This window comes from Ailuropoda melanoleuca, chromosome 11, assembly GCF_002007445.2.
Source record: "Ailuropoda melanoleuca isolate Jingjing chromosome 11, ASM200744v2, whole genome shotgun sequence".
Classification (NCBI taxonomy): domain Eukaryota; kingdom Metazoa; phylum Chordata; class Mammalia; order Carnivora; family Ursidae; genus Ailuropoda; species Ailuropoda melanoleuca.
Genome location: NC_048228.1, coordinates 48,263,696 through 48,276,751, shown reverse-complemented (window position 1 = coordinate 48,276,751; position 13,056 = coordinate 48,263,696). Strand labels below are relative to the sequence as shown.

The 13,056-nt window shown below is 36.0% G+C and overlaps 1 protein-coding gene across 1 annotated transcript in view; it reads left to right on the top strand.

Annotated features, from left to right (window-relative positions):
• BMP2K (BMP2 inducible kinase) overlaps positions 1-13,056 on the top strand; it is a 126,800-nt gene that overhangs the window by 65,858 nt on the left and 47,886 nt on the right. The window contains exon 7 of the mRNA XM_034671639.1: positions 1,808-1,940. Coding sequence (XP_034527530.1) covers positions 1,808-1,940 — 133 coding nt within the window. The remainder of the gene's footprint in view (positions 1-1,807; positions 1,941-13,056) is intronic.

The following is a 13,056-nucleotide window of genomic DNA, read 5'->3' as shown; positions in this document are numbered from 1 at the left end:
TGAGAAGTAAGATGCTAATTTCATAAGCATTAGGAAATTCAGTGAGAAATGCTTCATGTTATCTTTTAATGAGGAAAATTGAAGATGATGATACTTAGCCTTCAAAATCAGGTCATTTGTTTCCTCCTGTTTCTTGAACAATTCTCATCATATCAAATTGGTAAGGAGGGAAATGCCTTTGGTGTGAAAAAATTAGGACACCTGGTTGTGTTCACACTATGTGAAGTGGAGTATTTTATATTTTAGATTTATGTTTTTTAAGTATACTGGCATTGCTATCTAAAATTGTTATCTGGGAACTCCTGCAACATTTACTCTAACAGAAGACACATTACTAAAGGTTTGATTGATAAGATAAAACTGGCTAAAATGCAGAACTCTTGTGCTTAGATTGTCATCTGGGCAGGAGAAATGTGAAATTTAATGTAGATATTACACCATTCATAGTAGTTTTTTTTGTGCTGTTAAGGAAGTCTTAAGCTCAAATTTGCTGTATAAATGCTGAAAATATCTCCTTACGGAATAAAGCATTATAAATATTTTTATGTGACTTGGAACTGGTTATTTCCATTCAGAATCTTTACCATTTCATTAGTCACACTAATCCTTTTGAACTTACTAGAACTACTCTTCTAGAATTGAAATTTCTAGAGCTTTTAAACTTATTGTTGGAAGGCTATATTGAAAATAATGTTTCGTAAATATTGTTGAACTTAAAAGGTGTTTCTGCATATTATGATTTTCATGGCAGTTATAAAACTTAGTGTATTTGTTAGCTGAGTGTGCTAAGTTGATGTGTGGAGAAAATCGAACAAAGGAGAGGTGTTAGTAAGGCCAAATTTTGGTATTGCTGATATAATTGTATACTGACTATTGGATAATTTTATTACAATCTCTTTAGAATTAGAAATATCTTTTACACCGTTAAGGCTTGAGGTGACATTTTTTATAACAACATAATGATTTCTCGAACCAAAAATCACATTTTATTACTGCTTCTCAGGTTTGAGCCGTTAGCAGCTTGGTAGCTAGGAATTTCCTGTGTTGCTTTTCAGAATGCAGTTTGTGTTGTTTTAGGGTGTTTTGTCCTCATTGTCAGCAAGGAGATTTATTGGTGCAGTGCTGTCTAGGAAGCCATGCAAGTGAAGACAGAGCTCTTTCTTTGTGAATTTTATTATAGATTAGCCAAGTACAAATATGAATAGTATATTTAGATTAAAAATTGTAGGGTTATATGTAGAAGTAGAGAACTAATTTTTATGATATGAAATAATGACATGTGTTTAGTGAATAATCAATAAAACTGTATTGATGGCTGTCTGATAAATTTAACTGTGCTAACTCATATTTGGAACCCCAGGATTTTATAACATGTTTTATAGTGAATTTTTAAAAAAATGTTCCTAGAAGGAGCCTTGTGATTACTTTGTTGGTTATATGCTACTTTTGTGCTAAATATATTTTTTCCTTGTGAAAGAAATAAAAATATAATTTTTCCCCAAAGGGAACCAGCTACTTCCAGTTTTAGTTACATCATTCATGAATTAGAGTTCCATGATAGCTTTAATACAGCCAACTAACCACAGAGGTGATAGAAAAATATGGAAGTGATACAGTTAAATATCTTTTCAGAAATGAAGCACATTGATTGGTTTAAGCAGTAATTTGTGAAAAGAGTGATCCAGTATTAGAAACATTAGACTCCTGTTTTTTTAGTAACATATTTAGTTTTTGGTCTAGAGCTATGTTTTTGTCTTGTGATTGATTACTTGAACTCTGATGATATTCATACTTGTTTGTTTTACAGGCGCTGGGATGTTTACTGTATAAACTTTGTTTCTTCACCCTTCCTTTTGGTGAGAGTCAGGTTGCTATCTGTGATGGCAGCTTCACCATCCCAGACAATTCTCGTTACTCCCAGAATATACATTGCTTAATAAGTAAGTACTTGGAAAATTTTATGAAAAAATTGTAAGATACTATACTTAAGGGTGGGCTATTTACATCTCTTTACCTAAACCTAGTCTAAACTATAATAAAGAAAAACATTAAAAAATGTTTATAAGACTTTTATAGGAATGAAAGCAGCCTAATTACCGATTAGTGCACGGATATTTTTAAGCCCCCTAGATAAGCTTTTGTAGAACATAGAGATTATGTAATTAAGGAAACTGGAATTTCTGGAAAAACTTAGAGCAAAACATTTAATTAGTCTTTGTACTTTGAAATCTAAATATCCAGATCTGTTGCTTTTTTTGGATCAAAGTATTGCCAGTCTTAATGGCAAAAATTGACAAGGCAGGAAACAACAAATGTTGGAGAGAAGGTGGAGAAAGGGGATCCCTCCTACACTGTTGGTGGGAATGCAAGTTGGTACAGCCATTCTGGAAAACAGTGTGGAGGTCCCTTAAAAAGTTAAAAATTGAGCTACTATGATCCAGCCATTGCACTCCTGGGTATTTACCCCAAAGATACAGATGTAGTGAAGAGAAGGGCCATATGCACCCCAATGTTCATAGCAACATTGTCCACAATAGCTAAATTGTGGAAGGAGCCGAGATGCCCTTCAACAGATGACTGGATTAAGAAGATGTGGTCCATATATACAATGGAATATTACTCAGCCATCAAAAAGAACGATTGCACAACATTTGCAGCAACGTGGATGGGACTGGAGGAGATTATGCTAAGTGAAATAAGTCAAGCAGAGAAAGACAATTATCAATATGGTTTCACTCATTTATGGAACGTAAGAAATAGGAAGATTGGTAGGAGAAGGAAGGGAAGAATGAAGGGGGGGCAAACAGAAGGGGGAATGAACCATGAGAGACTATGGACTCTAGGAAACAAACTGAGGGCTTCAGAGGGGAGGGGCGTGGGGGATTGGGATAGGCCTGTGATGGGTATTAAGGAGGGCACATATTGCATGGTGCACTGGGTGTTATACGCAAATAATGAGCCATGGAATGTTGCATCAAAAACTAGGGATGTACTGTATGGTGACTAATACAACAAAATAAAAATTATAAAAAAAATAAAGCAATGGGAGAAAAAAAAAGAAAAGTATTGCCAGTCTTAGATTGTAGCTTATTTGGCCACCCTTTAAAATATTTATTCTTGATTGATTATAAAGTGTTTATTGGAAAACAGCCTAAGTGTAGTATTAGAAAGGGGTAGACCTGTGGGCTCCTGACTCCAAAGGAATACCTCCGTTTTCCTTTTAGCCTCCGTTAAGAGTTTTTTCTTCCTTTTGGATGGGTACTATAATTTATCTTTTTATATTTATGCATGGTAAAATTTCTGGAAAAGATGATTGAGGGTGGGGGGGGACGGCTATCAGATACTAAACTTAAAATAGTATTAGGAAGCGGCAGTATTTAAATAACACCTCTCAGCACTGTTTTAATTAAAACGTTTCTAGCATTTCTACTCTGTTTTTTTTTTTTGCTTTTTTAGCATCTGCTGTCATAGCCTCCAGTCACACCGATCAGTGCAATAGAAAAGAGGGACAATCTAAATATATTTGATGTTTTGTATTATAAAGATGGCCATTCAACTCAGTGGGAAAAAGTAGATGGAAATACAAAAAATTATTAGGCATTTGTGGACAAAAAAACCAAGCTGAAAATCTGCCTCATACTTTATGATAAAAATTCAAATAAATCAAAGACCTGAATGTAAAAAATAAAACATTAAAGTACTTGAAGAAAATAGGCTTATATTTATTGATAACACTGGACTGGGTAATCTACAGGCATTAGGTCTCAGAAACTAGGAGAGAAAAGATGGATCTATTACATAAAAGTTTAAACTATTAAAAGTACCCCCCCAAAACCTATGAACCTCAGCATAAAGTCAAATAATAAATTGGGGAAAAATATTTGTTATACATTTGACCAATAACTAACTTTTATAATCTATAAGACTCATGTAAATCAAAAAGTAAAGGGCAAGCATTCCAGTAGAAAAATGTTCAAGAGAAAATGGATCATAAAAGGATATCTAGCTTTGCTTTGCAAACTTGTTTAAAGAATAATCTTTTTATTTATGTGGATTTGCTCAAACATGTTAGAAATTGGAGAAGTATGTCAGTTGAACACAAACTTACATTGCTTCACATGGAATGTTTTTCCTAGGCAAAGGGAACCAGAGTAACAGGGTAGGAGAGGTGGTGTTTTAACTTACAGGGGAAAGGAAATAGCCCTAAGCTTTGGTGCTCTCCTGCTGGCGTGAAGACTTTTAGCTCTAATTGGAGAACATTAAATATGAGTGTTTGTACCTGGGGTCTTCTTCACAGAGAGATCTACCTCTGTTTCCTGTGTCTTCCTACTAATGGGGGTGGTCCCCTCCCCTGCTGGCTTAGAGTTCCATTTTTATCTTGTTGGTTGAGCACTTCCCAGCTTTGTTTTGATGTGTTTTGTATCCTTATGGCAGCTTCCAGCCAAATTACCTTCTTTCCCAGGTGCAAGTTGCCTTCCCAGGTACCAGTTAATGTTTTTGTCAGTGCTCTGGTTGACAAAGTTGTATAGTTTTTCAGGGGTCTGACCCAACTCTATTTTTCCCATTATCCCTGTTATTTTTAGCCTGCCATTTGACAGAATGTGATTTTTTAAAAAAGTAAATACACCTTTAGAGTATATTTGAATAAACATAGATCCATAACCTCCTCTATTCAGTTGCTTTCTCCTTCATTGTCCATTAAAAGCATGAAAGAATACTGATTGCAGTGCTCAAAGAATAGACTGAGGAATTTACTTTGACTGTTGTGTGTTCTGGCTAATTGAAGTTTAACCTTTTATTGAGGTCCTTGTAAATCATTGTTACTGTGACTGTTTTGTTGCTGAGTATAATGTTTTCATCGCAATTGAACTGAGGGTTTTATTGGGGATCTTTCAGTGTCATAGAAACTGAATATTCTCAATGGACAATGCTGTATGAGAGACTGGACAGTATATACCCTGATTCGTGATTTAATTTGCTTATAGTAGTTAGATCTTATTTTCTTGAGTTAGGTTGTTTGTTTTTTTCCTTCTCTGTGTATGTGTGTGTGGGTATGTGTTTGTGTGTAATGGGAAGGTGGAAAATGCTAAACACTTTTGAAAATTTGGGATCTGATTGGGCTCTATCTAGTTCATTGATGCTTTACTGTTTTTCATATGCTTCCTTTATTTTTCAATACATGTGTAGATTTTAGTTTTTATCAATGTTAATATAAATTTGACCATGTATTAATGTCTTTGAACTTATATCTGAGAACTAGGCAGAACGGAAAAGTTGAATAAAATAAAAGCATTCAAGTAGATGTTGGTATTTTATCTCCTCTGTAAGGGTTTTTATGGACTTTACTTTTTAAATATTGCCTTGAGAAATAAAAGCTTAAAAAGTAGAGATTTTTTAAATAAGAACATGCCTACAATGCAATGTTTTTTAGAAAACACTTAGATTCTTTGCAGTTTTATTCTTTTTTTTTTACATGTGACCTTGCCTGTTTCCTGACATCCCACTTATTTCTCTATCTGCTTTTATAATATATAATGAGTGATCTACGTTGCTTTCAAAAAATTCTACATTCAGAAAACCGGTAAATTGCCTAGTTGTGCTCATAGTTTTTGAAAGTGAAGCATTTTATTGTCAGTTATTCATGCAATATAGTTGTCTCCACATATTAATATAAAACAAAGTATTAAAAAAACATATATCTTTTTAGTATTAACACTTTTACTAATGCTGCTTGCATCTATTTTATATGACTCAGGATTTTTGAAAATGAAATGGCTCTGCCTGATCTTTGTTAAAATTATATGGCTTGTGGTTACCTAAGAATTTGCATATACTTTTGATTATCACCAGTTTTGTCAAGGGTAATTATTATTACCTATTGTTCATGAAGCTGTTTAACTATTAATTTCATTATATTTTTCTGCTGACTTTTCTTAAAAGTAGCAGAATCAATTATTCAGAATTTTTCTTCTTAGCTTCTGTTAACTTTTCCAGTAGACAAATAATGGAGCTGAATTGAGGGTTGAGGAGAGAAGCATTTTCATCATGGATGTAAGAGTTGAAAAGAACTTAGAGTATTTAGTGGAGAATAAGAAGCTTAACCAGTGGGGTTACTGAATAGTTACTACGGATGAACACAGGTCTGGCTGCCTTACCTTTCTTTTAGCTTCTGTGTTGTAAGGTAGTTAAGGTGGTACATTGTTAAGAACAAAGCCTGTGCCAAAGGGTCTGGGCTCGCATCTGCTCTGTCACTTACTTGGTACAGAACATTGGGCACCTCCATTTATCTTAATCACATTTTTTTTTTAAGATTTTATTTATTTATTCGACAGAGGTAGAGACAGCCAGCGAGAGAGGGAACACAAGCAGGGGGAGTGGGAGAGGAAGAAGCAGGCTTATAGCGGAGGAGCCTGACGTGGGGCTCGATTCCATAACGCCGGGATCATGCCCTGAGCCGAAGGCAGATGCTTAACCGCTGTGCCACCCAGGCGCTCCCATCTTAATCACATTTCTAAAATGAGCATATTAAAAGTACCTACCCCTTACTGTTATTGTGAAAATTAAATGAATTATGAAACGTACTTCTTAGCATGTGTAAATATTCAGTAAGAGATGGCCTTTAATACTACCATCATGACTACCATAATAACTACCATTACTACTGATATCATTATTATAATATTCCTGAGCTAACCCAGTTTTTGATTTTCTGGGTAAGGGGCAGGGCATTTACTTTCAGAAACTTGTTAGGATGTTCGTTTCCTGCAGAGATTTCTTTGGATGCTTTGAAGCAGAACTTGGTTTTGCAGATTAATGGTGGCTGTACCAAAGGCTTACTATAATATACTGTTACATGTAACTACTAAGTTTTTTTTTTCTTGTTTGCTTTATGCAGTGATTTATATGAACAGCAGGAAAAGCTTTGTTTTTCTTACTCTTGGGTCTACTCAGTTGCTTTATGATTCTGTATCTTAGTTTTTTACAGCTCATCTATTGGGCTTAACTTTTTAAAAAATATATATATTTGACATATTAGGTCCAGATGTATAATGTAATGATTTGACGCATGTGTATATTGTGAAATGGTCACCACAGTAAGTCTAGGTAACATTTATCACCTCACATAATTACAACCCCCGCCCCCCCGCCCCGGTGATGAGAACCTTTAAGACTTAGCAACTTTCAAATATACAGTACAGTATTATTAACTATCATCACCGCTGTGTATAGTACATCCCCAGAACTTATTTATTTTGTAACTGGAAGGTTGTACTGTTTGACCACCTTCACCCATTTTGCCCACCCCTCCTCCTCCCCACCTCTGACAACCACCAATGTGTTCTCTGTATTTATGAATTCAATTTTCTTTCTTTCTCTGTCTCTCTCTCTCTTTTTTTTTTAAGATTCCACTTATAAGTGAGATCATATGGTATTTGTCTTTCTGTGTCTTGTTTCACTTAGCGTAATGCCGTCCATGTTGTCTCAAATGGCAAGATTTCCTTCCTTTTTAATAGCCAAATAATATTAGAGAAAGAGAGAGAGAGACAATGTGTGTGTGTGTGTGTGTGTGTGTGTGTGTGTGTGTGTTACATTTTCTTTATTCACCCATCAGAGAACACTTAGGTTATTTCTATGTCTTGGCTATTGTAAATAACACTGCGCTAAAACATAGGGGTGCAGATACCTTTTTTTTTTAAAGATTTTATTTATTTATTAGAGAGAAGAAGGGCACGAGGAGGGGGAGGGGCAAAGGGAGAGGGAGAAGCAGACTCCCCACTGAGTAGGATCCCAACGTGGGGCTTGATTCCAGGACCCTAGGATCATGACCTGAGCTGAAGGCAAACACTTAACCGACTGAGCCACCCAGGCACCCCGTGCAGATACCGTTTTGAGCTGTTTTTGTTTTCTTTGGATAAATACCCAGAAGTGGACTTGCTCGGTGATATGGTAATTCCATTTTTAATTCTTTGAGGGACCTCTGTACTGTTTTCCAGAGTGGCTGCTCCAGTTCACATGCTCACTCACATTGCCCAAAGGATTCCTTTTCTCCACATCCCAACCAAAATTTGTTATTTATCATTTTAAAAGTAAATAAATTTATTTTAATACCTATTTCCTGTGGGAAACAAGGAATTTGCTTGTTTTAATACACTTAAAGTTTATTTTGGAAATAAAAAATAAACAAATACAGGCAGAACAGTTCAGTGAATTATGTACCTTGTTCCCCAGCTTCAGTGATTATTAATTCATGGTCAATGTTTTTTTTGTCCTTGGCCTCACCCACTCTTTTTTATATTATTTTTGAAAATAATCTCAGACATTTTACTGTGCCTTTGGAAGAAAATCAAAGATTAAGGTAGGAGTTCCTTGGTGATTTCCAGTCATTGCTCCTGGGTTACCTCATGGGCAGGTGTAGTGAGAGGGCTCTGATCCATGACGTCTAGGGGCAGCTACCAGGATTACCCCAAATACACTAACCTGGTATATTGATAGTGCCATTTTAGTGTTTTAGTTATGATTGAACACAGTTATTAGTAGCTATTAAATTTGGTTTCATTTCAGCAGTCCATAGGATAAGTTATATAGGCTCTACATACCTAACATGTAGGAAGATCTGTAATAATCTCCACAGGTTAACCGATAGAAGTAACAAGTTAATGCTTAAAGTATTTATAGTTGTGAAATCGGAGTGGGTGTCCTCTTTTTAGGTATATTTACTGTAAGTGTAATAAATAGAAGTCTTTGGGAGAGAAAAAGTGTCTTTATGAAAGGAAAACAATTTAACAAAATTTTAAGCAGAAAAATTCTTCTGAGACTTCTTTCCGAAGTATTTTCCTATTAAATGTGTTGAGCCATCAGAGAGGCTGGTTTAACTTTTACTTAGGCCCAGGCATGGGTCTATCATTTTGTATAACTTGAATGGGAACCACTTTATTTAATTTTTGGCTTAAGTCTGTAGTGAAGCCGTAATTTAACTTGGTCACTGCTACAGCAGCAGCAGCTCCTTCAGCAGCTCTTTTTGTTGGAATACGCACGGATGTCGTACTTTCCTATACAGTTAGTTACAAACATAACTATTTCAGCTGCCTTGGCAAGTGTTTTAAATTTTTTTTTTTTTTTTTAGGATTTTGTTTGAGACGGAGAGGGAGTGGGAGAAGCAGATTCCTTGCTGAGCAGGGAGCCCAATGCTGGGCTCCATCCCAGGACCCTGGGATCATGACCTGAGCCGAAGGCTGACTGAGTCACCCAGGTGCCCTGCAAGTATTTTCTAACCGGATATGTTGGATACCTTAGTTGGAAATACCAGGGTAGTTTAATCATACACTACCTTCAGTGCTGAGACTGTTTTGTGTCCTTAGGTTATATAAGTGGTGTTTGTGTCAATAGAAGGATTCACACAATTAGGAGCAGAGAAATAGCCTTTCATTTCTATGTGGCTAATGTTGATCTTATGTTGTCAGTAGAATTAGGGTCAGTGGGAATGTCTCATGATGATTCACATGATCATTTTAAATTGAGTAAACAAGGGTGTATTCTAGCTTCTCTGCCTTTTTTTTGTATGAATTTAAACACTTTTGGATGAACCAGACACATGTATTTCTTAATCCATTCTTTCAGGAGCATATTGTTTTTTTTTTTTTTTTTAAGATTTTATTTATTTATTCGACAGATAGAGACAGCCAGTGAGAGAGGGAACACAAGCAGGGGGAGTGGGAGAGGAAGAAGCAGGCTTCATAGCGGAGGAGCCTGATGTGGGGCTTGATCCCATAACGCCGGGATCACGCCCTGAGCCGAAGGCAGACGATTAACCGCTGTGCCACCCAGGCGCCCCCAGGAGCATATTGTTGTAGATGATTTGGTTTTATTGTCTTTGAAGTAGGAGTTAATAAAACACTAGACTTGAGGTTTAATTATTATGAGAGAAAATGGGCAAACTACTAAAAAACTGAAGTGTCATTCTTGGTAGATATACCTCAGTGTTTAGCTGGATTAGAGCTGATGCGTCTGTACTCCAGATTATATCATTTAGTTATTGAGGAGTATATTTTGCAACATACAGTCCTCTTGGACAGTTTGGGAAATTATATTATTTAAGTGCTTAAAGATGCCTTATTGAGTTCTTTACTTTTTTCTTTTTTAATGGCTGATAATATCCAGTATAAAAATATTCAAAGATAAAAATGTAGCCATGTTCTACCTATGGATTTCAGCCTCCTCATACTTTGAATTAGAACCAAATCAGAGGGACATGGGAGTGCATCAGATAAAAGTGTCAGCATTAATATTAATAAAGCAGATTGCAGAATGAAATTTAGATCTGAAGGCAGATGGGCCTATTAATCTGTATTCAGTCCCCAAATTTACTTACACCTAGTCTCAGGCAATGCTGGCAAGCCATAGACTTCCTCTGTAGAAGCAGGCCATTTACCAGACGTGGCTTCAGAGAGAACGTTTATGTCTGGAGAACTGTCCTGAAAGAAAGAGTATCAGAGATTGGTGCATGTGGGTGCTTATTTCTTTTTTCTGGTCTAACAATTGGACAAATCACTGTTTTCTTCTTGGAGAGGAACGAGTTACAGTAGTAGAGAGAGGTCACTAGTACAGTGGTTTTCAAACTGTTTGACTATGGTCCATAGTAAAAAATACATTTTAGTTGTGACCTGGTGGATGTATGTGCATGTGCGTGCACACACACACACACACACACACACACACACACACCCCAAACAAGCTTCATGACACATTGCTTATACTTACCATAATAATGCACTCTAATATTTTATATTCTATTAAAATAAATGATAGTTGTGACCTCTTAAATTGATTTTTTGTTCCATAAACGGGATCAGTAGTTAGGCAAACTAAACCGGCTTTAGCATATAAGCCCCACATGGAAACACAAGCCTGGGAGTTAGAGGTTCTTCTGTTTGGTTATGAGATGATAATCAGTCCTACCCACAGCTTGGTTGCCTAATCATTAGGGGATGTTGTACTGTGCTCAATTTGAGAGAGAGAATTACCTATAGAGATACTGGTTAGAGAACATGAAATCTTGAATTTATTGCCCCTTGGTGCTTTTCATTACTATGAAAGAAAAAAATATATAGGATTGCCTGAGGTTCATTCTTTTCCACTCTAGAGACGTAAAAAGCTTTTCCTAGATTAAGTCAGGCCAGAGAAGTATATTCTTGTGCCATAGTGTTCTCTGCTCTTATAGAATTTCTTCTCCTGAACTGCATTTAGGTGTTATGTCACTGGTCATCACAGAAGGAATTGTCACTCATTGCAATTTCTTAAGGATATTGTTCACTCTGTGTAAGAACCTTCTTTAGAAAGACTCAAAAGGAGAATTTACTCTTTGCTGTCAATATTAGAAATAGTGCTTTTCCTTAACACCTAGTTTGTTTTTGTGCTAAGGATACGGTGATTCTTATAATGGATCATGTTGCTATATTTGTATTGCCGGGTAGAAAGTAGAGACCTAAATTTTTGGCTTACTTTTATAGATAGGACCAAATCCTATGCAGTTTCTTCACTGACATCATTATCCTGTTTTATTTTTTGGCGGGGTGGGGGGCAGGGGCTCTTAGCCATTACTTTTCTTATTAGTACTAATTTTCTCATATACTTAAAATCTTATAGTTTTTGGGCCCCTGGGTGGCTCATTGGGTTAAGTGTCTGCCTTTGGCTCAGGTCATAATCCCAGGGTCCTGGGATCGAGCCCCACATCGGGCTTCCTGCTTGGTGGTTCTCTCCCTCTCCCTGCTTATGCTCTCCCTGCCCCTCTCCCTGCTTATGCTCTCTCTCTCACTTGCTCTCTCTCTCTCAAATAAATAAAGTCTTTGAAAAAAGACTTGTATGCCTTTTCAGGTCCTTTATAGAAATAAATATTTATAATTAGCTACAGTTGAAATTAGATCTTAAAAGCCAAATAAACTTAATTGTTAGTATAGAAAAATAGATTGTGAATTTGATAATTTTCTTGTGATTTGTTTAGTTTTAAAAAATTATATGAATAAGCATTTATTGTTAAAAATCTGTTTAAATTTATTTCTATATCATGTACTATTGTACTTTTAAAACATTTAATATTTGTTGGTGTCAAGATCAAATATGATTTTGGAGGATAAAATAAACCTTGTAGGTTCCTGAATCTTCTCTGGAATGAGGTTGAATACAATCTAATAAATTAATGTTTTTGGTTATTTATATTTAACAATGGTGACAAAATAATAAAAAATCAATATTATAAGTGACCTATTAAAGTATATAAAATCAAGTTACATGCAGAGAATTTTTGTTTGTTTGTTTAAAGACTTGTTTATTTTGAGAGCGTGAGAGAGAAAGAGATTATGCACACGTGCACAGGTGGAGGGGCAGAGGGAGAGAGAGAATCCCAAGCTGACTCCTTGCTGAGCACAGAGCCCAATGTGGGTCTTGATTCCAGGACCCTGAGATTATGACCTCAGCCGAAATCAAGAGTCATGCTTAACTGACTGAGCCACCCAGGTGCCCCCACACACAGTATTTTTTAAAACTGACTTAAGAATCTCCTGAAACAATTTCTAAGTTTGTACTTAGTGTCATTTGTTACACAACTGTGTTTTTAGCCTAAGTTTATCATGCTGTTGCAGATGTAGTATATGTTGTTTGTTCAAATATTACATAAATTTGAAGGGAAGATTTAATTCGTTTTGATTTCTAATTTTAATTTAGCTGTTTTATACTTAGATCTTTCTGTACGTAATTTTATTAGCAAATTTCAAAATACTATCTAATTGATACTAAACATTTTATATTCCAAATAGGTTTAAAAATGATTTGAGCGGTGCCTGGGTGGCTCGATTGGTTAGGTAGCTTAACTCTTGATTTTGGCCCAGGTCATGATCTCAGGGTCCTGGGTTTGAGCCCCACGTTGGGCTCCACACTCAGTGGGCAGTCTGCTTCAGGATTCTCTCTCTCTTCCTCTGGTCCTCCCCCACTCACACACTCTCTCTCTAAAATAAGTAAATCTTAAAAAAATGATTTGAACACTAAGAATTTGGAGTTGGTGAA